This window comes from Chrysochloris asiatica, unplaced genomic scaffold (genome assembly GCF_000296735.1).
Source record: "Chrysochloris asiatica unplaced genomic scaffold, ChrAsi1.0 scaffold00038, whole genome shotgun sequence".
Taxonomy (NCBI): Eukaryota; Metazoa; Chordata; class Mammalia; order Afrosoricida; family Chrysochloridae; genus Chrysochloris; species Chrysochloris asiatica.
The window spans coordinates 1633464-1661410 of record NW_006408556.1 but is presented as its reverse complement, the minus strand read 5'-3'; the positions used below and the strand labels follow the sequence as shown (position 1 = coordinate 1661410).

Genomic DNA, 27947 nt, shown 5'->3' with positions numbered 1-27947 from the left:
TCAAAGGTATCTCTCAATAAAAACGAGTTCCTTTCACTTTCAGAAACTGAATGAAAAATGTCTTTTTGCTCTAACTCTTCTCTCACCAAACAACCTACTGATCTGAAATTGAGATTCCTGAATGGATATCATCACTAGGAAAGGAGGGTCCATTATGGGCAAGTGATCAGTTTCAGTATGACCTGTAAATCACTTTTGTATAGGGTGGTTAGCAAAAACCCAGGGCGAGATGAAAATTCTGAGTTTCCAAATCACTAGGCTGATGCCTACACTTAAGGAAGAGGGCACACGCAGACCCATAATGCAACTATCCTCAGGGCATGATTACCAGATCCAGGACTGAGGTGCCACGATAGTGAGGGGCAAGCATCCATCAGTAGCAATGGCTCTCTTGTCCTCAAAGTCAGTGTATCGCATCAGCAATCACTTATAAGTCCAGTGGGCAGTGGCCCAGCCCTGTCCCTTACACAGGTCCCGGTGGCGAAGGAAACAGGCATGGACTCTGAACCGACGGCCACAGTGGGGACAGGCATGCAGGGCTCCAGCATGGGTCTTCATGTGCTCTGTCAGATGGTGCTTCAGTTTGAAACGCTTGTTGCAGACACCACAGCCAAAGGGCCGGAGGCTGAAAGTCAGCATGATGTGCCGGTCACGCTTTGGCTTTACAGCAAACCGCTTCCCACACAAGCAACCAAAGCGTTTTCCATCTGCAGGGGGTGCCTCCCCTAGTTTCACAGGCCCATGCACAGCTTGCCCTGCTCCCCCAGGTCCTCCACCTCCTGACAGGATCTCATTCCCATGAAGATCCACTGGTTTCCAAGATGGGCCTCCTCCCCCAGATGGTGTTCCTGCTCCCGAGGGCAGAGAGAATCCTAGCTCCTCATCCCTTTCCGTGTCCCCTCCAGGAAACACTTTGGTCTCCTCCTTTGCCCCTCCAGACTGAGTTCCACCTCCTGATATCTCCTCCTTAAGTTCAAAGGGTTCCTGTTTTATGTAGAAAATTTTGAGGGGCAGTGCAGTAGGAGTGGTAAGAGGCTCTGGTGGAGCACTCTCACTCTCTGGAAGCTTGCAAGGAGTAGCTGATTTTGGTGGTGGGTGGGATCGGTGAAGGCGTGGGAAACCTCCAGAAACTTTCTGAGGCTGAGTTTGAGAGAGTGGTTCTGACCCTTGGTCCTCCTCCTCTTCTTCTTCCTCCTCATCTTCCTCTACTTGAATCTGTAATACCTCTCCCAGTTCACTCCCTTCCCCTCCAACAGGGCTCTCTTTAGAGGGTGATGACTGCACTGGGGTCTGGAAAGGGGGCGATCGAATGCACCAGCCTCCTGGAGAGGATGTAGTGGAAAGAAGGGTATGGTAAGGGGTTGTTCCACGGGCTGAAATCCCACCACCCGAGGCTTCTAGTTCTTTAAGAATCTCAGAGCACTGATCTACTACGTGCCACATCTGGAGGCCACTGGCCACAAGGAGGTGGGCAGGCAGAGCATCTAATGGCAGGCGCAGGCGTCCTGAGTAAATGAGCTGGAGTAACCCCTCAAAGGCATCGGCTTCAATGACACTCGGTAGGGTGAGACGTGGTGCATCTCCCAGAAGCAGCTTGTCATGGAAGTAAGGAGAGGCAGCAGCCAACACTGCTTTGTGAGCCCTAAGTTCCCGACCCTGCACCAGGAGAGACACATCACAGAACTTCCCCTCTAGCCTGTGGCGGTTCAGGGCTTCCAGCAGCGATGAGCTATGCTGAGGAAACTCGATCTGGATTGTCCGTGGGGCTGGGTTGCAGACCGGGGAGGGGGCCACAGGCGGCAAAGGCGTCGAGGTATCATCCATGGCCTCCTTGGAAAGAAAGAGATCCCAGAGGGTCGGGGAGAGGAGAAAGGGGACTGGAGTGGGGAAGGACCCCACACGGGATGAAGGCTGTGGAGGAAAGAGATGGGGGAGTCACAGAAGCCCTAGTCTCACACAACTCCCCACCAACGTTTGGTAAACTTTTCAGTCAGTGGAGGTTTCGACAGATTAGTCCCGTGAAAATCCCCACCCGGAAAGCAAAAAAAAAAAAAAAAACAAAACACACCACCACCAACCGGGGTTGTAATTCCCAGGGTCTGTGCAGTAAAATGAGGAGGAAGTCCCTCAACCACGAGTCAGACCTCGCCAGCCCGGGACCGCGCCTGCCCTGCTGATCTGTTCCCCTTCACGGTGCCCCAGAGGCCGGCTCCAGGGAGGCTACCGCCACTAAGAGACCGCAGGGCCCGGTCCAGCCGCCCTTCCCGCCGGTACCCACGCGGCGTGGCCCCTGCAGCACACCGGCAGCTCCAGCGCAGTCCTGAGCCGGAAGCTGCCACCTCCCCGCCGGACGCCGACGCCGGGTGCAATGGTGGGCTAGCGCTATAACCAATCGAAAGACGGCGATCTACAAGCCTCGTGTTGACTGGTTGTGAGGGTGAGAAGGGCGGAGCGCGGTAAGTGACTGCTGGCCCCCAGCACCTCCGCAGGTGAGGGTGTCTGGGGGACGCTGCTGGCCTCCTCTCTCCTTCAGGAGGGAGGGAAGCTGGCCTGGGCAGCACAGCTCCGAAAGAAGGTGGCCAGTTGTGAGTCCCGGAAAACTGCGTTTCCTGTTATTAAATGTAGCGCCATCCCCCGCCACAGGTGGTGAGACCAAACCTATTGCCGTGGGGTCTATTCTGAGTCATAGCTACTATAAAACCAAATAGAACTTCCCCTTGGGGATTCCAAGTCAGTGAATCTTTACAGAAGCAGGCTGCCACATCTTTCTTCTGAGGTTCCAACCGCAGATCTTTCCGTTAGCAGCCAAAAACTACCAGAGCTTCAGATGCTGCTGTTGTTGTCAGGTGACATTGAGTCGGAATCGACTCATAGCGACCCCATGCACAGCAGAACGAAACAATGTCCGATCCTGGGACCTCACCACCGCTGCCACACTTGAGTCCACCAATGATGCCACCTGGGTGATCCATCTCATTAGTGGCCTTCCTCTTTTTCTCTGACCCTCCACCTTACCCAGCATGACATCCCTCTCCAGCGACTGTTTCCTCTGGACAATATGTCCAAAGTATCAGATACTGAGAGGGGATGAAATTAGTTGGGCACCTGCTGGGAGTTAGACCTTCTCCCACATCCCTGTTATCCTCTCCAGTAGCCCAATCAGGAGAAACTGAGGTTGGAAAAGGCACTTGACTAGCAAATGATGTGCCTGGAATTGAAAATCAGATTTCCTCCATTCCACACAGGAGCATTTTCACCAGGAATGGAAGCAACCAACCTTATTTCTAGGTAATTTTAGCAAGAGGGTAGTGGTGATTCATGTGGTAGAATTTTCACCCGCCGTGTCAGAGATGGAGTGAGTTCTGGTGTGGCACTGTAGGATAAGCACTGGACACCTAACCACAAGGCTACTAGTTCAAACTCACCAGCCACTCCTCTGAAACCTTATGTAGGGTTGCTATGTGTGGGAGCTGACTCACAGGCACTTAAATGCCGGAGACCTGGATTTGATTCCAATACACCTTAGTGCAGACACCATCATCCAAAAAGCCTGCATGTTGCACCAGAGAAACTTCGTGATCAAGACAGACTAGGAAGATCTGGTGGTCTAATAAAACCAGCTGTCCAATCCGTAACTCTTTATAAGGATGGCCCAGGACCAGACAGCATTTGGTTCTGTTGCTCGTGGGTTGTCATGAGTTAGGGACTGATTTGACAGCAATTATTTACAACAAATAAATGTAGATATATACTTGGGATTTTTTATCAGATAATGCCACTTCCCTCACCTCCATCTTTGCTCCTTTGGGCTATGGAACAGTAGATAAGGGGACAGCTACATCGTGAAAGTTTTTGACTTGCTGTGTTGTGAAGTGCCGACCCATAGCCACCCTGTATAGGGTTTCCAAGGAGCAGCTGGTGAACTTGAACTGTCGACCTTGCAGTTCAAATAGCTTTTCAGTTTGGCGCATTAACCCACAGTGCCACAAAAGTTTGACTAGTCCCTGCAAAACTCCTACTCTTGATGATAATGTTAAGTGCCATTGAGTCAGTTCTGAAAAAGAGCAGCTGGTGAGTTTGAACAGCCGACCTTGCAGTTCAAACTGACCTTGCAGTCCAGGGCATTAACACATAGTGCCACTCCAGGAGGATGATGGTGGTGGTGGTAGTGTGCCGTGGAGTTGGTTCTGACTCATAGTAACCCTGTTTAGGGTTCCCAAGGCTATGATATCTTTATGGGATCAAAAAGCCTCATCTTTCTCTTGCAGAACAGCTGGTAGTTTCAAACTGCTGACCTTAAGGTTGGCAGCCTGACTCGTAACCACTATACTACCAGAACGCCTTAGGATAATGATGGCACAGAGTAAATCTCTTCCCTGAGTAAGAGAGTCATCCTTTGAGGATTGTGGACTCATGGAAGGACAATACAGTTATTCTTCCTGAATGTTAGCTTCCTCTCAAAAAGTGTATGAACCAGCTCAACGGCACTTCACCACTACCACCACCACCCTGCTGGTCCATCTTGAGGGCCTAGCCTAGGAAAGTCAGCACAGCGATAAAAGAACAATCTCTGTTTATTAAACATTTTTCTGTTTCACCACACACTCCAGAAAAAAAGGAAATGGGGCTGGGAGTGGAGAAAAAGGGGCAATGGTAGGGAATAGAGAAGGCTGGGGGGTCATCTGGGAAGGGAGAACGAGAAAACAAAATAAAACTGGTAGGAAGAATGTCCCCTACCCTTAGGATGGTGGGTGGGGAGGGAATCATGGAGGAGGGGGCCAGGAAGCTCTGTACAGAGGGATTGCCCCCAGCCCCCACACACACACCCCGGATATGTACAGTACAAACCCCAGATAATTACAACAGCCAAAGAGGAGAGGAGGAAAGGGGGTTCAGGGATCGGGCCTGAAGTTGGAAAGTCGAGGAAAGGGCACAGGGATAAAATTTCACATATTTACAGCTTTTATATAAGTATAAATTTGGCCCCGGCTGGGTATATGTATGTAAGGTGATGGGACTGAAGGGGAACTGTCCATACAAAAGAAAGAAGGGCAGAGTCTGGGAAGTCTCAATACCAAACGCAAGAAGGGATGAGGAGGCAAGGCTAGGTAGAAGACAGCAGTCAGGGAAAAGGGGCTGCCTAGGAGGGACTTCTCCCCTCCCATGGCCTACCCACCCCAAACCCCATCCATCCTACCTTCCCTATCCCGCCAGAGAGCTATATACAGAGAAACACCGAAAAAATTGTGGAGCTGGCGGGAGGGAGGGAGGGATGAGGGAGATTGAGGAGGGGGGGAGGATGAGAGGGAAGCCCAGCCCTGTCCTACCTCCCCCAGGGGACAGAGTTATGGAAGGGGGCCCCCCAACACCCCTCTTCCAACACAGGTCCCCCCACCCTGGGGGAGAGAGACATGGCTTTTCCTAGAGTAAGTTCCCCCCTCCCCCTGGGAGTAGAGACCAAAAGAGAGAGGGGAGGGGCAGAGGGACTGCATGTGAAGGTATGACAGAGAAACTTTGTCTGTCCTCCCCACATACATACCCTCCTAAACCCCAACCCCTCACTCTAACCTCAATTCCACCCCACCCAACACACTGGGGGAGGGGGGGGCATAAGCCCCCTCACCCCGCTCTGGGACCAGCCGAGAGCAGATCAGGTGTGGGAAGAAGGGAGACAACTCCCATTCCCCCCTTGCCGCCCCCTCCCTGCCCCGGTGGCCCCCTCCACCCCATCTGGGTTCTGGGTGGGAAGGGAGTAAATTTGAGAGGTGGGAGGAGAAGGAGTTTGTGCGTGCTGAGCCCCCCCAGACGCTCCTGAGAAATTAAGGGGTAATAGGGCCCCCTCACCCGGGGTCCCCTCCCCATAACAAGGGGGGCAGGGGAGGCCAAAATGGGGCGGTGGAGGGGAGTTAGATTGTCAGCTCTGGTTACTGCTTAAAAAATCACCCTGAAGTTGAAAGTTTGGAGGTGCCACACCCCCAGGGTGGGGGCGAGGTCTGTCCCCCAGTGCTCAGGGGAACGATGAGGCAGAGGATGGGGATAGCACCCCGGAGTGAAGGGGTCTGCGTGGGATAGGTGGTGTCCTGGAGCAAGGGTCCCTTGGGGTCACAGAAAGGGCAGCACCCCGGCATGTATGAAAAGGGGGCGGCTGATAGTCCCCACTCTCCTTCCTAGGAAGCATCCAGGGAGTTGTCCCTCGGCGGCGAAGTCCAGTTCTGGTGGTTGCTGCTGCTCCGGGTGGAGTGCATGGGAAAGGAGAAGGATGGGCTCGGAGATGCTGAGTGGGTTAGTGGTCTGCGGTGTTTCGGAACTCGCCGTTCTCGGTGATCTGTAGCCGGGGTGGGGGGGGCGGGGCTGGGGGGGCCAGGCCGTTCCAAGGTGGGGCCAGCGTCACACGCGGGTTTGTTGGACCCAAGGGGGGAAGCTGCCTCTCCTGTAAGATACCAAAGAGGAGAGCGCGGACTTATTGAGACGCTTCGTGGGAGGCCTGCGTGCCAACCCCCTAGCAGTAACCTCCCCACAGCCCGACCCCTCCACAAGTCATGTCCCATACCCGCCCCCCAGGACAATCCCCATCATTCTGTTTCAATTCTCACCTGCAGTAGAAGTTATGTCCTCTGGGATCAGGGAGAAGAAAATCTCACCCCCAGACTCCTAACCAGGGCCTTCAACCCAGGGAGTCATACCAGGAAACTAGCTCAAAAGAAACAAGTTCCTACCTCTCTCTATCTTCACCTGCATACTCCCTGCCCAGGCCACCCTTCTCCTCTTGGGACCTCCCCCCTCCAGCCCACCCCCAACCTGAGGTAGGAACTTTGTGTTGAGGGAACAAGGGGAGGCAGTACAGCAAAACCTCATTAATCCAAACCCCTATGGATTTGGAATTTTTTCATAATTTGAACAAAAACCGGGCTTCAGTTTTCCTTTCTCTATGAAGAAAGGGTGTGCTAGGCAAATTAATGGTGGAAATGTGTTCGTAGGAGGGGATATTTAACCTATACCAGAAAACAGACTTTTCAATCCTATCTATTCATTAACGCATGCTCCCTGAGGGCCTGGAGTGGAAAAAAGCCTTGTTCATTGAATTCTACTTACTGTATGTTATTTTGAAGACATGCATTTCATTAAATAGACACTGTCATTCAGTTTTGTCACTTATTCAGAGTGGCCATCTTCTCAAATATAACATTCCAAATTAGAGAGGTTTAACTGTACTGGAGGGGAAAGGAAGGGGATTCAGGGAAGTGATTTGGAAGGGGAAAACTATTGTGGGAGGGGTTGCCTCTCTCAAGCTTATGGCAGAAATAACTAGAAGCTTCCACAGAGACACAGCATGCCCCAATCTCTGCATCCCCAGGAAGCAGAAACTGGCTTCATTCCTTTCCTCCCCCATCTTCCTTTTAATCCCTCACCCTAGGCTCCCAGCTAGAGCATGAGAGGTACCAGACCCTACTCACTCCCACCCTGCTCCTATTCTTATCTCCTTCTATAAATCCTGGGCCAATTCTTGGTTCCTGCCCTCAGCCCTAGCTCTCCTGAGAGAGAAAAAGAAAGCCATCTCTGCTCTGGTAGCTCACTTTGCTTTTTGAAAATACAGAATCAAGATTAATGTTTAAATGAATAGCTGAGTCACAGCGGGACTGATACCCAGAAGTGGTTTAAAACAAAACTCCATACTGTTTCCTGGGTCACAGGGCATTTAGGCCTGGTTAGGTGGCTCTGTCTTGACTGTATCTCCAAATGATACAAAGACACTCCAAGTAAGGCTCCCAGATCAGCTCTCCCTTCCATCCCAGGATCAAGAGCTCACCTCTCAGATGGTCACCAAAACCCCAGCCTTGAGCATAGATAGCTTCTGCAAGTCAGTGAGAGGAAATTACGTATGGGGTGAGCCGGCAAGAGAGCAGGGGAAGGAAACCTCACATTCCCTTCTTGCTGCTCATCCACTGGCGACAGCACAAAGGCATGCCCCCTACACCCCCGTGGACCCAAATTTAGAAAGTGGATAAATTAGGGTGCCATTATTCATTTTACAAAAGAATTCACTGCAGGAGTCCTCTAAATGGTGAGGTCCCCTGGTGCCTTTTAGCATCTGTTTACAGATCACCAACTCCTCTGACAGGAAGGCTAAGCAGGCAGAGTTAAAATTACAGTGTGAGGAGCCACATTGCCCACTGCAGATCAGTTCCACAGAAAAGAAAGCATCTTGGAACCAGTGTCAGTCACTGACAGGCTCCCATTTACTGGTGTTTTCAGTAGGACTGTGTGTCCAGCAAGGCCACTGGCTGGCGGGAGAGGGGGAGTGAGTAGCATTAGCAGTCCAGGGCTGGGAGCTCTGACAAGAATAGAGAGGTCATTTAACATGCTGTTCCTGGCATCTCTGTCCGGGACTCAGCATGGCTATTGGGCCCATGATCTTATCTAGAAAGATGATGTCTCACCCCACTGCCAATTCCCATGCCACATGGGCAAGTCGTCATGGGTAGCCCATGCCCTAACATCTAAGATGCTTTTCTTGCCCCCTTTTTTCCTTGTTCCACCCATCAGGTCCACCTTGTTTATCATCAGGGTATCTGAGCGGCATTATGGCCAAAGCCCCCAAAGTCCCCCTGTGTTAACTACCCACTCCTAACTCCCACCCAGGGGGGGCTCAGATGTGCTCCAGATGCCTTGTAACTCATAGTTGTAGGGCAGGAGGAAGAGAGAGAAGTAGGTGAAGAGTGGGAAGAAGGGGTAGAGAACCAAGGTTAGGGAAGGAAGAGGAAATCCCAACCTACCTGCTGCCGTCATCACAGCCCCTATAGGGTCCCTCAACCCATCATCACCTCCACCCCTGTAACAAGCCCCACCTCCAACGTCCCAACTGCAAGGACGCTTTGGTGAAATGGGGGGTGACAGACAAACACTGGGGAGGTAAACGAGGAGGAGAGCTTAGGGTCAGAGGAGGCTGGAAGGGGTGGGTTTTTGCAGGACAGGGTGTGTTTGAGGGTGTGGTCTGTGACTGTGCTGGGCCTGGCTAGGATCAAATACTTCTGTGTCTTGGGGAGGGATCACTGAAGAGTTCTGAGAGGCAGCAGACAGCACTGTCTTTGGGTGGTGCCTTGGGAGAGGAGTCTGTGCAGAGGTGTCAGGAGAAGAGGGTCTATAGAGAGTCTAGGGTGTGGAGGGCAGCGGTGAGAGGGGAGAGGCTCTGGAGGGTCTGAGGGGAGTAGGCTTCACGACCAACCTGCAGTGGTCCGGAGTCACCTCCCCCTGTGTCCTCCGCCCGTGGCCAAAGCGGAATCAGGAGAATTACCTGATGAGGAGCTGCAGGGGGAGAGAGTGGGGTCATGGGGTCAGGAACCTTGGCGGTTATGCTTGGGGGCAGCCTGGCCATCAGAGCAGAGGAAGGAGCATGAGTGGGTGGGAAAGTCAGCCCAGTTGGGGGAAAGCAAGGGGTAGGGGTTCAAGGGAGACCCTGAGAACTGGCTGGTGAGAGGGATGGCAGCAGGAGCTGGAAAGCTAGTCAGGTATGAAGTCCAGAGGGGTGGGGAGGCCAAGGGAAGAAGGCCAGGCTTAAACAGTGACCGAGTATGTGGTCTTGGAGGCAAGATCTAGAGTCAGGAGGAGGAAGCTTATACAGGAGCTGCTAAGGGTCAAGAATATTGGTGAGACAATAGAACAGAGGTAAAGGGGACCTCAAGTTCCCAGGGCACACTCCAAAGCCTGGAGAAACAAGAGCCCATACTACCTTATGTACTAGTTTAACCAACTGCAGCTTCTGGCCTAAGAACAACTCAGAGAAAGCTGCACTCCTTGCCTTGCAGGAAGGGCAAAGAAGGAGCAGGGGTTTAAGGTACTGCACGGTGGTAGGATTGCTGCCAGAACGGGAAATCTCATAGAAGGTACTGAAGATTAAGAAAGGTCTGGGGAAGACGGGGTAGGAAGGCAGAGAGGGTGTGGCTGACACTGCCAGGAGTGACAAAGGCAGACGATGGAATGAAGATGGGGTCACTGGGCCCGGGGGGCGACAACGGGAGAGACAGATGGCAGTGGGGTGGGGCTGGCCGGTGCAGTGAGTGCACGAAGGACAGTGGGATGGATGGGGATGGGACACAGAGAAGATAAATGACATTGTAATTTCCACCTGAGCGTCGAGCAGCCTCTTCTTGGGTTCAGGCAGCGGCTCAGCCATGGCGGGGTGGTCCCGGCGCAGCTCCTCCTCCACCAGCATCAGTCTGAAGGGACGGGCTTCAGTGGGGTTAGTGGCGGGCACGGGCTCGAAGCCTGCCCATGGAACTCCTGATCCTAAGGAACCCCTACAGCTCCCTGGAAAACCTGTAGGTAGCCTTCTCCCCGCCTCCCTCAGAACCCCTCTACTGTCACAGGCCCAAAGACCCCCTGTTACTCAGGATGGTGCACTTCACCTTCCTCTCCCGGGCCCTTCAGATCTGAAAGATTTCTACCACCCAGGCACTACCAGGCCTATGGCCTCCCAGCCTCTCTGGTGGATGACCTGGATTCTGTGCCCCCTTTTCCAACTCACTGAGCCTAGGCCATCTCCAGTGATGGCCCTGGGGACACACTGAGCCTGAGAGAGGTCACTACCATCATCACTCCCAGCACTTCTCTGTCTTTGATGAAGTTTTTTATGGAATATCCATTAGAGCAGCGGTTAGATCTCACTCAAAAGTACATTTAGAATGGATAGAATGGAGCAGGCTCTGGCTGACGTGGGTCCCGTGTCTCTCAGCCTCAGCTCTCAGGATAACTGATGTCCTTGTTGAGACACCTCCTTTGGAACCCACGATTTGGCAGAGCAGTTGAAAGTGAGTTCACAGGGTCATTAACTTTTTATTGGGACATCTTTACAAGGCAGGAGAGAGAGGGGCTTGTCTAGGAAAGGAGCAGTCAGGGACTACTCCAGCTAGAAATCTCTGCTTAGGTTGGGGTGAATATCACAGCCTGGGCTGAAAATAACCAGTGGGAGTCCCAGCCTAGGCTGGGTCCAGACTCACAGTGATGGCTGGACAGTAAGGACTTTTGAAGGACTTCAGAAGTAACTCTACCAAGGGAGAGATCAAGGTTTAGTAAGGGGACATTTCATGCACTAAGAGGTTCCCTTCCATCTGCTGATGAGGCGAGAGGGTCACATTCCCGGAAGTAGGGTAGTGGGATTTCCTGGTGGTCGCCTGATATTGGAGATGGGGCTAGGAGGGAAAGTTCCCTTGCTCTCTTTAGTCTCAGGCTTTCCCTTGCCGCCCCCTCCCTAGGCCGCCCCTCACCTGCCAATGATGCTCTTGATCTGTGAGTCCTTCTCCACCTGCTGCTGCCTCAGCCTCTTCTCACTCTGCTCCAGTCGGGCCTGATACTGCATCAGGATTTTGCTGGTCTGTTCTTCTTGGGAAAGCAGCCTCCGCTCATACTCTTCCAGCTTCCGGTTGGACATGTGCAGCCGTTCCTTCAGTGAGTGGATCTCTTCCTCGTACTCCTTCACCTGCCCGCCGGGCACACGACCCCGCACTGTGAGGGGTGCTGCACCCTGATCTGACCCCACCACCCAGTCTTCACACCCTGCATGATGAGAGGCATCCCAGCCACCTCCTCCCACCTTTCCCTTTCATGTTGATCATATACACACACCTGCTTTTGAGAAAGCCCTTCCTATGGAGCTGAATCTCCCTCAAAAGGGGCCAAGGTCCCAGATCCCCACACCTGGGGTATACATGGCTTTACATGTGCAACCCAAATGTGACAACTCTCATAATATCCTAAACAGACTTATAGACACACTTGAGTAAACCCAGAAATTAAACACAATGGAAAAATTCATCAGCCCTGACCTTGGCCCAGTATATGGGAAGATAAGATATTGGCCCACTAGCTGTCCTACACATGACTCTTTCCCTGGTTCAGTCCTTGCAACAGAGGTGTGGGCATCAAATGAGCTGCAGGCTAATCATCTAGGAATGCCTCTCTGTTAGCAATGACCCTGGAATTCCAGGGCTGGAAGGACTCACAAGAGTCATTCTATCTGTCCTATGGCACTAGAGTCTTAGAAAGTTGCTGTGTTGCTATTTGAGTTAAATACAACAAAAAAAGTCAGGTCCTCAATCACATTGGTCACATGTGCTAATGGCTACTATTGGGCAGTACAGACTATAGAACATTCCCATCAATTCCTACATGACTATTCTTGTGGACAGCGTTAATCTCAAGTGTTTCTCAAGGATTCCTCACCTGAACAGAAAAAAAAAATTATTCTCAAGATTCTTTTCTTAGTTCTCTGAAGATGGTATATATATAACTCAATACCTTTCTAGATGCAAAAGAGAACCACTAATTTATTGCCAACGATGTACGTCAGGGCATTAGGGCTCAATTCTCTCATGGAACTTGATGGAGAAATGATGCTAAACCAAGTCCTTAAAAGTAAATCCAACAAATTCCTCTGCTCAGATACCACTTCCCACAACAAAACTCTCTTCAGATCCCCATGTTGGGGTCACTTGGTTTATCTATCTTCTAATCCTACAACCACTCTCTTTCCTCAGGATCCTTGCCACAGTGACTTCACCTAGTAACTTCTCTGCTGTCATCTGTGAGTGCTTTAGAGCTCCTGGTGACCTCTGCCCTCAGTGTTCACCATCTGAGAGTCTTTCCACACATGGGCTATCATGTACCACTTTTTATCATACAACCACTGCACCCTCTGTTACCTATGCTCATGGGACAGTGACTGGGAAACCCACACATTTGTAGCACAGCCTCTCTCTGCCCCAATGTATGTATCAGCTCTTAAGCTGCTAGTAACTTCTCCCTTCCTGAGCAGTCAAAGGAACACAGGGCCGTATGTTCTCTCTAGGGAAAATCATGGCAGTAAGCCTAATATAGACTCTGTTTTTCCTCAGTCTACAATGTGTATAAGGTACAAAGCAGAGTTGATATAGGCTTGACTGATTGTGTATTTGTCTGGTCTCCTCTTTCAGACTGAAGGGTTCTCAAAGAAAGGGGACCAACCAGCTTGTTGTCTTTTGTTCCCACTGTAAGTACTTGACCCTGGATGTTTTTCTTAGAATTGATTAGAGGCCCCTCCCCCATGGGTAAAGGGAAGGTCAAGAGCCTTGGATTGGCAGGGCCCAGCGTACCCTATCCAGCCGGCTCTCATCCATTGACTTAGAGTATTCCTTGAGCTTGTACTCTTCCCGCTCGATGTGGGCACTTTCGATGTCAGCCGACAGGTGAGGCATATTGGAGACCCAGGCCACTGTCCGTTCAGAGGCTGGCATTGTGGGGTTCAGCGTGGATGGTGTCTGGGAATGCTGGGATACAGCAAGGATGGGGGTAAACAGAGAGAAGGTGGGAAAAGGTAGGGTGCATTTAGAAGGAGAGAATATGACCAAGGGAGAGGACGATCCCAATCCTGCTACCCTGCTCTGTGTAGCACTGGTCACATTCTGAATCCTTAAAGTACCAAACTCCCTGCCATCGATCAAGTCAGTTCCAATTTGCAGCGACCCCGTGTAGGGTTTCAGAGGATGTAAATCTTTACAGAAACAGAACCTCATCTTTCTTCCATGGAGTGGCTGATGGGTTTGAAACTGCCGACCCTAAGATTAGCAGTCCAATGTTTATCCTACAGCACCGCCAGGGCTCCTTTCTGAGTTACTTATTTATCGTGTCTGCCCTATAGAATGTGAGCTCCATAAAGCCAGGAATTTTCATGTGTGTTGTTAACTGTCTTATCCAGAGTTGCCTAAAACAGCACAAGATGTACCACATGTGCTCTCCATGCAGTCGTTAGATGACTGGACAAACCCACTGCCATCAAGTCAATACAGGGCAGAGGAGAGCTGCCCCCAGGGTTTCCATGGCTGTAAACCTTTAAGGAAGGAGATGGTCCCATCTTTCTCCCGTGGAGTAGCTGGTGGGTTCAAACTGCTGACCTTATGGTTAGTAGGCAAGCACTTTAAACCAGGTGCCACCAGGGCCCCAATGAATGAAATGAACGAATGGAGGTGAGAATATTGTACACTTCTGACCACAGCCTCGACTCTTCCCTCCTCTCCTGTCCCACTTCCTTCTTCCCTCCTCTTTCCCCATTCGGCCTTCCTTCTACTCTCACCTACCTGCTTGGTGATGGAGGGCTTGAGCCCCCCACCCCCTCCGCCGCCGCCGCTGCCCCCAATGCTGCCCTCCTTGCTGAGGCTCTGTTGCCGTGGACGAGCAGGGCCATAACTCGGCTCTGGTGACTGCAATAGATTCCCACTGGATGGCCGAGGTTTCTGGGCAGCGCTGACCGTCAACTGTTGAGACTTGCCCCTCTGCAATGGAGGTGGCTGGCCCCCGCCACCCCCACCACTGCCCCCACCACCACTCCCACCTCCTGGCCCTGAAGGGGCTGGCCTCTGGGGACCGATAGTGATCTGGGGAGGGGATAGCATGTGCTGCAGGTTGTCCTGGAGTGAGAGCTGCCGACGGGTGAAGTCAGTGCCAGAGGGTCCAAACTCATCGCTGTAGCTGTGGCTGTGAAGGATAGAGGCAGCAGGGGGCTTGGGGACCCCTGAGGAGAGGTCTTCACTCTTGCTATAGCCGTGGAATGGGGCAAAGGTGTCCCCAGGGGGCTCTCCACCTCGGTGGTGGTGATGGTGGTGATGGTGGTGATGGGAGGAGGGCGGGCCATGGCCGCCACCTCCTCCATGGCCCCCCGGGGGTCCAGGCCCATCGGCAGCCATGTGGAAGAGAGGGTTCTGGAAGGAGAGGGGGATGCGCAGTTGCTGGGCAGGGACACCGTCCGTGGTGACACCCATTTGGCTGAGGCGCATGCCAGCTGCTGTGATGGATGAACCGCTCCCCTGAGAGAGACGTCCAGCGGGTGCAGGCCGCAGCCCCAAGGCTGCTGTCAGTGAGGCCTGGCTCGAGTGCAGCAGGTCTCCGACAGCTGCCAGGTTGGAAACACTGCTGCTGTTGAGGCGGCCACTGGGCCCATCGCCTTGCAGGTCCAGCATGGACACACTCTTGTTGACACTCAGCATCTTCTGCTCTGGTTCTGTGATGTCCGAGCTGCTCGTGCAGTATGCCGGTGAGGATCTGGCCAGGGGTGGGCGGCTCACATAGAACAGGTCTTTACCCCCTCCAGGTGGTGGTGGGGGTGGCTTTTCCTTGGTTGGGGAGGGGAGGCGAGCCATGTCCATAGAGCTGTCAAGAGGCAAGGGGCACATGGCAGATGGTAAGACCAGGGTTACAGGTAATTGAGTGGTCCCAGCTCTGGGATGAAAAGTGGGGACCCACAGGGGAGGTCTGAGAGCTGGCAGTGACAGCTCTGGAGTGGGCAGGCAGGCAGGCAGGAAGGGTTGGAGGGGGGACTTGGGAAGAAGGAAAGGAAGGACAAGGCCCCTCCAGGAAGGGAGGGAGGCCTAGAGGAGGGGAGATGGGGCCAGTAAGAAGAGGGATGAGGGGCAGGGTCGGGGCAGGAATGAAGGAGATGAGGGTGCATTGAGGAGAAGAGAGAAGGAGGGTACAGGGCAGTGGAGCAGGAGAGGGAGCAGAGAGGAAAGGAGAGAAGGGGGGAGGGGAGAGCCCCTCACCTGTTGAGGCCTCGAGCCATGAAGGACTGAAGGTCGATGGAGCTGGAGAGAGATGGAAAGAGGGGCAAGCACAGACAGAGCAGGAAAGAGATGGGCAGGAGAGGTGTGGATGAATGGAGGAGAGGTGGGGAGAGCGGAATGAGTATGATGTCATGGACAGAGACACACAGGCAGAGGAACAAGCAGGGTGATTGATCATCAAAATCATGAACCGCAGGTAAGGCACAGGTGCTGATCCATCAGAACGCATACTGGACTCTGGAACAGGCTCCTGGGGGCCCACTAGGCTTCTAGTCATTAACGTCTCTAAGTGTTAAGTTCTGGTACCAGGCTGGGGGATGTGTTTATTTACCAACTAGTGCAAGAGGTATCTTACTATTTTGACCAGGTGGCTGAACCAACATCTGCCTGCTGAACTTCAGCCCTGGGACAAGCATGGGCAGGCAGAGGAATAAGGTGGATCAGAGCTCACAGTGGGGAATCCTCACACCTGGGAGATGGAGGAACTTCAAAAATTCAGCACCTCTCCTGGGGCTCTGCATGCCTTGCTTCCTCTGGCTTTAAAGGGCTCTTAGCCTACCACTGGCTATACCTGTCTCCTTCCCATTTTTCAGACAACCTGCTTCTTTTTCCATTCTCTTAAGCCCACATAGGGCCCAGAAAGGTTAATCTGGAGCAGACAAGTAGGGGCATCTAGGCACAGGTGTGGGCTTCCTAGGTGCTCACCTGTTGAGGTCCCGCATCATGTAGCCCTGCATCTCAGCTGATGGCCCCCGCAGAACCATAGGCTGAGGTCGGGGCCGCTCACTCTGGCGGCTTGGCTGCCTTTGGATGTTGGGGTTTCTCAGAGCTGTGCTGATGTCATTGAGGAGTCGGGGCAGCGGACCCAGCTTCAGGAGGGCTTCCTAGAAGGGGAAGGGTGTTGGCTGGGGGCTAAGTGCCCACCTCTCAGAGGGCTTCAGTGGGTGTAGGCAGGTGCTGTCTGGGCTGGAGTAATGGATGGTGACACTTTTGGTAAGAGGAGTAGAGAAAAGTCTGTGTGGGGCAGTCTCGTAGGCTGGGGGGCCTCTGGAGACATCTGGGAGTGGGGACCACAGGGTATTTGCTGACCTTGCTGAGCTGGGGTAGCACCTCCCAGAGCAGGGCATGCAATGTGGAAAGCTCTCGGCCCAAGTCGATGTAACCCTCAAAGCTGCTGCTGTTGGTCAGTGTGTCCAGGTTGGAGATCTCGTATAGGAACTGTTGCATGGAACCCCATTCCAGCTCCAGAAACTCATTCATGAATCCCAGAAAATCCTCCTTTGAGGTAAACCTGACCAAACAATCCAGACAGTAGAGATCACATACAGAGCGAAGGTCTCATACTCAGCCCTCTCTCAGGGTATCTGAGGACCCCACCCTGAGCCTCACCCTACCCCCTGCCTGAGGCTTCCCTCACTTGGAAAAGTTGGCCAGATTCTGGATGACCTTGGCGATGAGTGTGAGAGTTCGTGAGGTCTGCTCATCTGGATATTCCTGCATGAGCCCAAAAAGACTGGGCGACATAATGGCTGGGCAGAGGAAGCGCAGGAAGAGCGAGGCGCTAATCAGCCTGTCAGCGATGTCTTCCCGGCCCCTCTCTGCGCAGCGCAGTCTCCAAGACGCAAACACCTCTTTCAGCTCCCTCGGGAACACGCTGGGGGGAAGGGATGGGGAGACAGAGAGAGAGAGAAAGAAAGAGAGACCGGGACTGAGCCCCAGAGACCCTCAGCTTCCAGGGAACATGCTGAGGGGGGTGGTAGGAGGTGAGGGTGTGAAAACAGAGGTAAGAGAGACAGGGAGGGAGGGACTGCAGAAGACGGAAGGCTGGGAGAAGAAGGCCATGGCAGAAGGAACAGACAGAGTAGGGGGAGAGAGATGGAGAGGGAAGAGAAAGTGAGGGAGAGAAGACACGTGGGAGAGAGACGGAGGGGGTGTGTGAGAGAGACAAGGAAAGGAGGAGAAGAAAAACAGACACCAGGGAGAGACAGAGATGGGAGAGAGATGGAGGGTCACTTGAGGTACAGGGAGCTCGGACCCCCCAACTCTTCTGGATTCCAGGAAAATGGGGATGAAGGTAACCCAGGCATGATCCCCAGTCCCTGGAATGGCTCAGAGCTAACTCCCCCGCGCCTCCCCGTTCACTTCAATGTCCCACTGACACCTTAAACTTGACTTGTGTAAAATGGAGCTCACCACCGCCCCCACACCTCCACTGACTCCTCCTTCTTCTGCAGACTTCCTGGTCCCGTCAATGAGGCTACCAGTCTCCCAACTACCAACCTCTGTGGCCTCTTGAGTCATCCTCTCCTTCTCACAGAAGTTCTACACAGGAGCCCCTTTTTCTGTGTTCCTACCACCATCCTGACTCAGGATCTAATCTCTAGGCCTGACCTATTCACAATAGTACCCAATTGGACTGAATTTCATGCTTGCTGCTCCAGTCATTCCCCACCCCCATGATTTATAGATTAATCTTATAATACATTTCCTGGCACCCAGCACCTTTAACGGCATCCCATGACTGACTGATGAAATTAACTCTTCAACCTGGTCTCTGAAGCCTTCCGGGTCTAACGCTAAATCCACCTGTTAAGGTATCTCTCACACAATGTACACCATTAAACTGTTCTAATCGCTGTCCCCTGAAAACCCTTGGACCTTCTCACCTTCACAGGTGTACCTGTGCCATAGCCTTCTGATATGTCTTCCTTGCTGACCAGGTCCACATTTCAGAACCTGATCCAATCTTCAAAGCCCAGCCCAGGGGTCCCTTCCTCCACAGTCTTCCTTGCTTCTATCTATCAACGAGCTGCCTTCTGGTGCATGAGAAAACTCCTACCCAGCACTTAACACATACTACAACTCTTCTGTGGCTATTTATGCAGCTATTTTCTCTATCTGTATTCTGGTAGAGGCCCTTTGAGGACAGAGACCAGGCCTCATTCATCCCTGTCTGTTCTACGACACCCAGCACAACCCCTTCAGCCCTAACTGGTGCTCACTCCTCTTTGAGGATGGACAAATGGATGAACAGATGGACACACGACTCAGTCCCCCCACCAACCCCTCCAGCCCAGCGTTCCCAGTCTCACCAATGGGAGTTGACCACCTTGCACAGGGCCAACTCACAGCACATTCGCAGGTTGGCCTGGTGCTCTGCTAGACTGGACGCTGTGCACTTGATGGGGTCCACCTCACAGTTCTCCTCGGACTCGTACAGAGCACGGATGAACTCCCCTGGGGGTGGGACACACACAGGGAGAGCATGCTTTCCAAGGGCAGGGGTAGGGCACTACCTGGTGTACAGGCAGCGTGGACTGGAGTGATTGAAGGCTGGAGTCCTGGACCTCAAAGCTAGGGAGCATCAACCTGGGAAGGGGTGAACTTGGGGCCTGGGATAACTAGGTTTAGGGTCTGGGTGGGCATCAGTGGGATGGGGAAGAAGAGGACCTGAAAGTGGGGTCATACCAATGGCATCCTTGAGGTATTTCTGACCAATCAGTCTCATGTACTCTTCTATGGCTTTAGTGGCGAGTGTGTTCTCTCGGAATATGAGGTGCTCCCGCTCCATGAACCGATCCACTTCAGACATAGCCATGTCTGAAAGGAAATCCTACAGCCCAGAATTCAAGGGTTGGCATCTACACAGCCCAAGCTCATGAAGACAGTGTCCTATCCTTACTACCCCTGAAGCAAGTGTACACTCCCATACACCTTCTCCTGAGGGCAGAGCACTCACCTTGGCCTTGCCTGTGCTCTGCAGAATGTGAACCAGGGCACTGGCAACCTCCTCCTTGCCCTTGACATTCAGGGCGGGCTCCAACACTGCACACAGCATACGATAATGGTTGGTGACGTATTCCGCAAACTCTTTATACAGCTCCATGGGCAGGATGCTCATTGTCTGGTAACGTGCTTTAAGTCGCACAGCTGGGCAACCTCCTTTGCCTTTGCCCCCTGAGCCTCCCCCAGATCCTCCTCCTCCTCCTGAGCCCCCCACCCCTCCAGAGCCCCCACTGCCTGTCGGCAGGGTCACAGGGTACCACTGCTCTGTGAAGTGGCGCCCAGCCAGGGTGGCCACAGGCACAGTCACCAGGCCAACATAGCCCGCCTTGTCCTTCTTGCGCTTTTTGTCTGAGTCACGGTATAGATGCAGCCGTAGGGCACGGACAGCCGGCAGGTTGTTAAACTCAAAGTGCTCTCCCCAGAAGACCGTGTCTCCTGAGGCTGAGCGAGGCTTGGAGGTGGTGCGTGCGTACAACATGTCATCCAGGCATAGCTCACAGTAGTACCGCTTCTTGGGGGGCAGCTCTCGGGCCTCTATGATCCACAGCTTTAGCACGTTGTCTACCCGGCGGCTGTTGTCCTGGCATAGGGGAGATGGCCACGGTGGACACAGGGAGAGAGACAGACACCAAAAGCGGAGAGACAGTGAGAAAGTGGGACAGAGTATACGCACAGTGATCATGAAGCGGAGAAGGGTAGCTTATACACTAGATGACAAAATCAGTATTGGGAAGGAGTTTAAAAACTGGAATAAGAAACCAATCAGAAATTCATTGCATGTAACGATATACTTCAAGATGAATGTAAAGCTAATAATGTTCTCCCACGTAAACTGTCACATAATTCACAATAAAACAGATAAATAAATAAACAAATTGCAAAACAAAGCAAATGCACAAATATACATGAGGGAAGCTCGGGTAACATTGCAATGTATTGAAAAGGAGCAAGATAGTTGGATAGTGCATTGGTTAGATCATATCCAGCATCTTGGTCAAGTTCTTTAAGAAGGACACTAAGAAACAAGAGCTACCTCAGAGGAGGGTGATCAGGACACTGAGCTTGCAAGCAAAGAACAAACTAGCAGGACTGAGAGCGTTTCTGCTCAGAAGCAAAAAGTCTTGGGAAGGACAGAGACATGTAGCATTGGAGTCAAAAGAAACTTTGGAGATCATCTAGTTCAACTTCATTCCCACCAATTTTCCAGAGAAGAAACCAAGGCCTAGAGACCTTGCTAACTGGCAGTTTCATGTAAGCTGTAGAAACTCCCAAAAGGAGCTGGGTGGCTACCTGTTGGAGTGTTTAGTGAGACATTCCTGCTCAGAGGGAAGCTGGGCCAGAGGACTTCCTGAGTCCCATCAACTCTAGGTATGATTTCTATGGCAGGGAAATAACCCACAAGGTAGGAAGCAAAAGGGAAAGAAAGTGAAAAGAAACAGGAAACTCAGAAATGGGGCATCCCAGGTTTATTCTATCCAGATCTTCTCCATCTCTGCCACTCCCCTACCCCAGCCTCCTCTCTTTTAGCTTACTTTCTTCCCTAGGTCCCTGGCTTCCTCTGTGGCTCCCCTCTCCCCTTACTGTCTATCTCTCCTCAATACCTTGTTGGGTTTTACGGCTCGCTGCAGGTTCTCGATCCATTTGTCCCTTTCTGCTGCAGACCGACAAGCAAAACATTTTGTTCCTGACGACGTTGTTACCTAGAGAAGGTCCAGAGTTGAGAGATGATGATGCACAGGGGAGCTGACTCCTGCAGACTGGAGGCTCCACCATCATCTCTTCCTCCTTGATCTGTCCTTCCTCCTAGCCCCAGAGCTTTCTGTCTCCCTGACAGTCCCACCTGAGTCCACTTCTCCAGGTTTCTTTGTCCCTACCCACCATCACCCCTACCTTTTAGCCCTCCCCAGCCCATCAGATCCAGTACCTCAAAACAGAACTCTTGGCCCAGGATGGAGCTGTGTACTGGCTTGATAATGGAATCTTCATCCAAGTTGAGCTCCAAGGCCTCAGCCGCACTGCTAGGACTCAGCAAGGATTCATGGGAGTGGGACTCCTTAAAGCTCTGCATCAGCCGGGCCCTGGCAGGCAGGAAGTTCCAGAAAAGATGATCAGGGTCCCACACCCGCCTTACACACTCATGGGTCCTGCATCATCTAGTTCTAGGATAGAGATGTGGCCAAAGGGCCTCCTAATACCCCTTCTCACACAGGCACAGACAGAAATGCAACTTCTCCCTGAGGAAGGACATGAGGAATGTGTGAGAAGCTAGAACCTTTTAAGAGCTCTCCCCAGTGCATACCTAAGGGGTTGTGAGGACTGGGATGCCTAAAAACATCTTAACCCTGAAACAATCCAAGACAGAAAAGAATAAGCAGGTCTTGGGAGAGTTCTTGGTGGACTTCTAGGTGACTACCAGAGCCTCAAAACAAAGCAAAAGATCAAAGTAAAAACCCAATGTACAGAAGAGAGAAGCTTGTCTGGCTTAGGCCTGGCACCCAGCTAGTTCTTAGTTAACATTTAATAATTAAAAGAATAATTCAATGAGTGGCTTGCTAAGAGGGCAGATTTAAGCAGAGTCAGGGGCAAGAGGGAGGGAAAATTATAAGAAACCGGAGATAGCTGTGGGCAGAAAAACAAGGGTATAAGCATAGGAGACTGAAGAAGATGGGGATTAAGGAAGAAAAGGAGGGAGAAAAAAGGAAGACAGAGATCTGCTTAGACAAAGGAGGGGACCATGAAGGGCAGCTGGAGAGACTGACATGAGGACACAGACAGCAGAAGAGGGGATGAAATGCAGAAAACCCCTGCATGAGAAAAGATCCCCGGGCTGAGGGGCCAGGCCCTGGAATGAGGAGTCCCAGTGTGGAGATGGTGGGGACTAAGAGTAAAGAGCAGTAGGAAAGCAGGAGGGGAGCTCGGGTGTGGGAGCCTCCACGAAGCTATTTATAGCAGCCCCGTCATCACGGCTTGGCTGCCGTCAGTGCGACGTTTCCCCGGCCCCCGCGGCCAGGAATACCATGCCCTACCTCCCTTACTCCCCCCATGCAGTCCCCAAACCCACAGCTCTGGCGACAGGAGAGGGGGGCAAGGGAAGGTGTGACTCACCTTATCCAAACCTCCCTTATCCCTACCTGCCCAGCCCAATCCCGGGGGTGGCCAGACATAGGGAAAAGGGAAGATAGGGCTCTCCCTGGGGAGTGATTGGGTGACAGGGAAACCCAGAGAAGGACCCCCCCCAAGAGACAGATAACAAAGGCAAATGTCTCATCTCTTTTAGCTTCAGCCTCAGGGACAGTGCCCTCTGGACTTCCTCATGCCTCAGTCCCTTGATTAGCCCCAGAGCCTCCCCTCTCCATTCTGTCAAGCCGTCTATCTTCCCTAGCCACCCTGGTCCCACTCTGTCACTGTCTATACTGTCCCTTCTCTAGCCCTAGCCCTCATCCATTCATACCTGCTACCGCTGTCCTTCCTGCCTGCCCTTTCTTCATAACCTTCACCTAGATCTTATTACTCCTTCCCCCCCAGCCCACTGCCCTCGTCCCCGCATTCCATCAGTACGCCTCTGGGGCTCCTCCTCTGTCCTTCTGCACAACTCCTTTAATCCTGGGCTAGAGTCCATCCTTCGGCCAGCCTGAAGAATCCCTCCTTGGCTTCACCTTCATTCCCTTTCCTGCCTCTCTGCCCATCTTCTCTCCACACCCTATCCCTCTCCTGCTGCTTACAGATCTGACTCTGCTCCTCTTCTACTCTGTTCTGTCCTTTACTCCATGATCTCTTTTAATCAACCTGAGTCTTCCAGCCTTTGGGCTCAAATAACCACCACCCCCATCCCTCCCCATCTCACCTCAGACCCCCATACTACAGCCATCTCATCCCACATGCTCAAGCCCCAGTACCGGTCATGGTCAGCACTTCGGAAGCGAGGCAGGATCTGGCGAAAGCTGCTGGTCCGGTCGAGTTTGGGTTGTGACTTGGTCCGTTTGATGGAGCTTTTTAGCCGCCGGCTCAGGAAGCCTTGCTGGGAGGGAGATGGGGATGGGGCCAGGTCAGTCCTACCTGTGTTCACCCCTCAGCTGGTGGAGAGTCCCCGGGTGAAGGTGGGGTGGGGGAAATAAAGGGAAGCCTCTACTGCTACCAGTTTATCTTCTTTGGCTCCCACGGGTGGGAGCGCACACACAAACACACATGCACCAGCTTAGAGAAGGTGGGAGGGCTGGTCCGAGAAGCAGGGGGCAGAACCAAGAAGGGAAAAACTGAAGAGGTGGGGAGACACGGAGACACACACACACACACACACACACACACACTCTCTCTCTCTCTCTCTCTCTCTCTCTCTCTCTCTCTCTTTCTCTGTCTCTGTTCCTACCCTTCTCAGACTCCTAGGCTCCAGCTGGGGCTAAAGAGGAGGGGGCACAGCTGAGCCACATCTGGAAGGTGCCTTCACTCACTCACCGAAGGCCGGAAAGGTGCAGCGGGGGCGGCTTCCATGCTGTACTGTTTCCCCCCTGGGACGCTCTTCCTCCTCGAGCGGCCCAAGTGGTATTCTAGAGGGGAGGAAAAGGCCAGAGGGGAAATTGGAGAGGGGCTTGGGGGGAGTTTCGATCCTTGACTCCAGCATATCTTCCCCACCTCCCTCTGCCCCAAAGCTCTGGCCTCACCTACCCCCGGGAAAACAGCAGGAAGAGCAACGGCGGTGGAGAGGCAGGTGGTGGCGGGTAGGAGGGGGCAAGGAACCTGAGCCGGAGCCCCCTGAAGGGGATGGGGTGGGAGGCCTTAAGCCCATGACTGGGGCTGGCAGTCAGTAGGGACTCATGGCTGAGAGGACAAGTAAAACCCCAGTAATAGAGGATAACAAAGAAGCAGGGACAGTAGGACCCTGGTGCCCACCCTCCACAAGAAGGAGCTAACCTGGGGGTGAGGGAGTGGGAGGTGGGGATAGGAGACGGGTCAAAGGTCATTGCCCCTAGGCAAGTTTTCTCTTCCCTTAGCTGGGGACATCTTCAACCTGCCCCACCTTGTCGGAACCCATCTACCCAGAGTGCCTCTCATTACCCCCTCCCTAGAATAGGGGGGTAGGTCCTAGAAGAGGCCAGGGGGTGACCATCAGAAAATTCACGGAAGGGGCAGATGAAGGGGATGGGAGAAGGGACCAGTTCCACGTGCACTGCAGTGGCAGGCACTCTGAGGGGGCAGGGGGTCGGTAGGCAGGGCAGTGGGAGCTCTGGGGACTTCCAAGTGAGGGTAGGGAGAGGAGGAAGAGGGAAGGTGAATGCGGATGAAGCTCAGACTAGCTAGAGTCTGGAGCAGTGGCGGCTAGGAGGAGGGAAGCTGAGGCTCTGCTGCCAGGGGATTTAGAGAGGCCCGAGGGGCTCCAGGAGAATGAAAAGTGGGGGGATGTCAAGCTCCGGCTCCAGCTCCAGAATGGCTGCCCAGGCCTGGGCTCCCCCCTCAGCCCCACAGTCACCACTGCAGCCAATGGGGGGGCAGGTGCTGCATCAGGGGCGGGGCCACCATCTCCATGGCAACAAGAAGCTACAGGCTAGGGTGGTGGTGGACCGGAAGAGCTGCCTGTTAACCCTTTAGGTTCCGGAACAAGGAGGGCCACAGTTTCATTTGCACTGTCTTTTAGAATTGCAAAATGCCCTAGAATCAGTCCCTAGCTTCCCTTTGCCTATAAAAACCAGGTGTTGGGAGATGTGCATACAAAAGTGTGGATCTCTCCTGTGTAGAGCACAGACACATACATTCAATGTGGAGGTACAGGTATATTAGAACAACAGTAGAAAAAATAAGTAGGGAGTTAAAAATAAATACGGATCTCTGTATGGGTCCCTGAATGGTACAAATGTTAAATGTGCTCAGTCGCTAATCAAAAGGTTGAAACTAATCCACCCAGAGGTACCTCAGAAAAAAGGCCTGGTGACCTACTTCCAGGAAGGAAAAAACCTATGGAACACAGCTCCACTCTGACACACATGGAGTCTCCATGAGTTGGAATTAACTCCATGGCAACTGGTTTAATTGATATGTGCTTATGAGACATACAGACAACTGTGAGGACAGGGGGTGCAAGAGCCACACACCCTAAAGGATACATGCTTGGACATATGTGAACATTGCAACAGGGCAGTACATACTTGGACCCAGACACCCACATGAAAACTGCCGGTGTGGACGTGTGGCTCAAGTCTCTGGGGCAATCATGTAGTCAGCATACTACAGAAATGGACACTGAATCCTGACAAGCACATACATGGGGACTTCAAAAAGTTTATGGAAAAATGTGATTGAAAGGTAATGAAATTTTCCCATGAACTTTCTGAAGCCCTCTCATGTAGCCCCAACACCAGGAGAATGTCAGTTTAACCCCTGCAGTACATGCTTGAGTATACTGTGAGCCCCACATATCAAGGTATCCCCATATCCTCAAAGCACAAGCATCTTCCATTCACATGAAAAGTACAAACACATCCACCCTGTCACAGGACAACTCTAGCTGCTCCCCCAGCCCTTCCCAGACTCCCAACACAGGCATGAGTGACGGCTACCAGAGAAAAGAACAAGGAGCAAATATGTTAATTATCCTTCTGTTACACTCTAAACAATGCCTCTGAGGTTTTAGGAAATCTCTTTCCCATCACATTTCTCTGTATTTTTCAGGTATGGCAGCCTCAGTCTCATTGCATTCCCTCATTGGAACCTAACTCAGCCATTCTTTTCACATGCAAGCTCCTCTAAACAAGTCCAGCTTTAAATCAATTAAAATTTGCTCTGGAACTAAAAAACAGAAGAAGACCAAATTTGCTAATTTGTTTTCTGGGTTCTTGGAAGTAAGATAACCTTACACACATAACCAGAACTAAGATCCAGGAACTCACACATAAGTGACAGGTACACAGAGGGCACACACACATATGCTTACAAAGACTCTCACTGCCGCAAGGCAAAGAATAGCAGAAACACTGAGGAAAAGGGGGCCGAATGACAGAAACATGGACATGCTGTTATTAGTGCTCTATGCAGTGACATGTAGAAAGAACACATCACATACCCATGTACACACAGAGAACAAACCTGATAAGCATACACTGTCATCCTGGGTCTCCATGTCCCATCCCTGCATGATATACACACGCATGCACATACATAACAGCCACCTACACACACCCGTAACACAGGCATTATGCATACACCCACACATGTACACACCCTGTGTACACACACAATTGCACTCACACACACACACAGCAAGGGTTTGGACTCCTGCATCTCCAACCTCTCTATCTTGCCAGCACCCATAGAATCTCTCCCTGCCTCCTGATGCCCTAAGTCCCTAACCTTCCTTTTGGCCTTTTTTCTCTCCAAACCTGGCAAGAAGCTCCTAAAGGGAGCCAGGGATGATGGTTGAGCTACAAGGATGAGGAACAGGGTTGGACAGAAAGCAGGGATATGGGGACAAGGATATGGGGACACAGTTCTGTGCTGGGGACAAAAATTTCTAATGACGGTCCCTACTGTGACAGGGTCCACTGTGAATCAGCCTGTATGCCTAAATGGCTTTCCTTGATCCAACCTAGACTAATCTCACAGGGTTTACATGAATCCACCACACTCTCCAATCCCTCCTTTCTTCTTTCAGAAAGAAAAGGCCTCTACAGGCTCCTTCTGCCACCATCTCCATCTAGTTCCCCATCTTAGACTCTTTTAGTCCCTCTTCTCTCATCTTGCTCCAGCTCTCTCTCACATTTCTATTCTTCAACTATTCTGTGTCCAACCTCTCTCATGCCTGCTCTTCCTCTATCACCCCACTTTTTCTCAACTCTGCTCTTGCCCGCCCTTTTCAGTTTTTTCTGCCCCTACTCCCAGACCAAGCAGAGGTTCACACGTGCCTAGCTCAAAGGTGTTTCACGCAAGGTAGGATTTCAAACAACACACTCACACACTCTTCCTTCCACAACCACCATACACACCACCCACATCCAGACACGCCCTGGATACCCATGCTGGGATTGACACAGATACCAGGGCCAATGCTGGAACATGCATGCAAAGACACACACCTGCCAGCAGGGACACAGAAAATCTTGCTCATGCGGCCACACATCTCCACACACAGAAGACTGACAGGTGAGTCCTGGCCTAAGACATGCATTCTTAAGGTCAGGGATGAAAGGAGCTGCATGGCCTTGGAATGCCCACAAGCCAGTGGCCCATCCAGCAGCCCCATAGGCAAGAAGCAGGCAGAGGCAAGACATGGCAAGGCACACTGGCACACGGTTGGCTGCACATGTGTGCACGAGGACCTAGGGCTCCCGTGTGCACATGGCGCCGACATACAGGAAACACTAGCATGGACACCAACACACACACACACACACGGACACACGGGTTGCCCCTTCCACAGAGGGACTCTAAGATCCTCCCCATCGACCGCCCCCGCATGATCGCGCCTCTGGCCCCCATGAGGACGGTCCCCGACCCCCTCCCCACCTCCATAGCCCCTCTTCAGTTACCATAACTCCCCCCACTCGGAAGATGCAGCGAGAACATGCGGAGGGAGCAGCTGCCGCCGCCACC

At 52.4% G+C, this 27947-nt stretch overlaps 2 protein-coding genes across 2 annotated transcripts in view; both read right to left on the bottom strand.

Moving 5' to 3' along the window:
• Positions 1–423: 423 nt before the first annotated feature.
• ZBTB9 (zinc finger and BTB domain containing 9) lies at positions 424–2631 on the bottom strand. Its single transcript, XM_006860554.1, has 3 exons — positions 2562–2631; positions 2145–2425; positions 424–1911 (listed from the first exon to the last, which is right to left on the bottom strand). Exons 1-3 carry the CDS (start codon positions 2629–2631, stop codon positions 424–426), a joined length of 1839 nt encoding a protein of 612 aa, XP_006860616.1.
• A 3652-nt stretch (positions 2632–6283) lies between these two features.
• The window catches only part of SYNGAP1 (synaptic Ras GTPase activating protein 1), a 29540-nt gene continuing 7876 nt past the window's right edge, over positions 6284–27947 (bottom strand). Inside the window, exons 4-19 of the mRNA XM_006860366.1 lie at positions 23823–23914; positions 23267–23388; positions 21295–21448; positions 20972–21070; positions 19324–19950; positions 19053–19197; positions 18677–18821; positions 17002–17238; positions 16674–16875; positions 16290–16468; positions 15564–15605; positions 14106–15174; positions 13125–13298; positions 11262–11473; positions 10124–10214; positions 6284–6430 (exon numbers count right to left, since the gene is read on the bottom strand). Of these exons, the coding sequence (XP_006860428.1) occupies positions 6284–6430; positions 10124–10214; positions 11262–11473; positions 13125–13298; positions 14106–15174; positions 15564–15605; positions 16290–16468; positions 16674–16875; positions 17002–17238; positions 18677–18821; positions 19053–19197; positions 19324–19950; positions 20972–21070; positions 21295–21448; positions 23267–23388; positions 23823–23914 (3737 nt within the window). The remainder of the gene's footprint in view (positions 6431–10123; positions 10215–11261; positions 11474–13124; positions 13299–14105; positions 15175–15563; positions 15606–16289; positions 16469–16673; positions 16876–17001; positions 17239–18676; positions 18822–19052; positions 19198–19323; positions 19951–20971; positions 21071–21294; positions 21449–23266; positions 23389–23822; positions 23915–27947) is intronic.

Coding starts and splice junctions, on each gene's coding strand:
- ZBTB9 (XM_006860554.1), bottom strand. CDS start 2,631: ATGGCGCTACATTTAATAACAGGAAACGCAGTTTTCCGGGACTCACAA. Junction 2,426..2,561: donor GGCCACCTTCTTTCGGAGCT/GTGCTGCCCAGG, acceptor CCTCACAACCAG/TCAACACGAGGCTTGTAGAT. Junction 1,912..2,144: donor CGCGGTCCCGGGCTGGCGAG/GTCTGACTCGTG, acceptor TTTCCTCCACAG/CCTTCATCCCGTGTGGGGTC.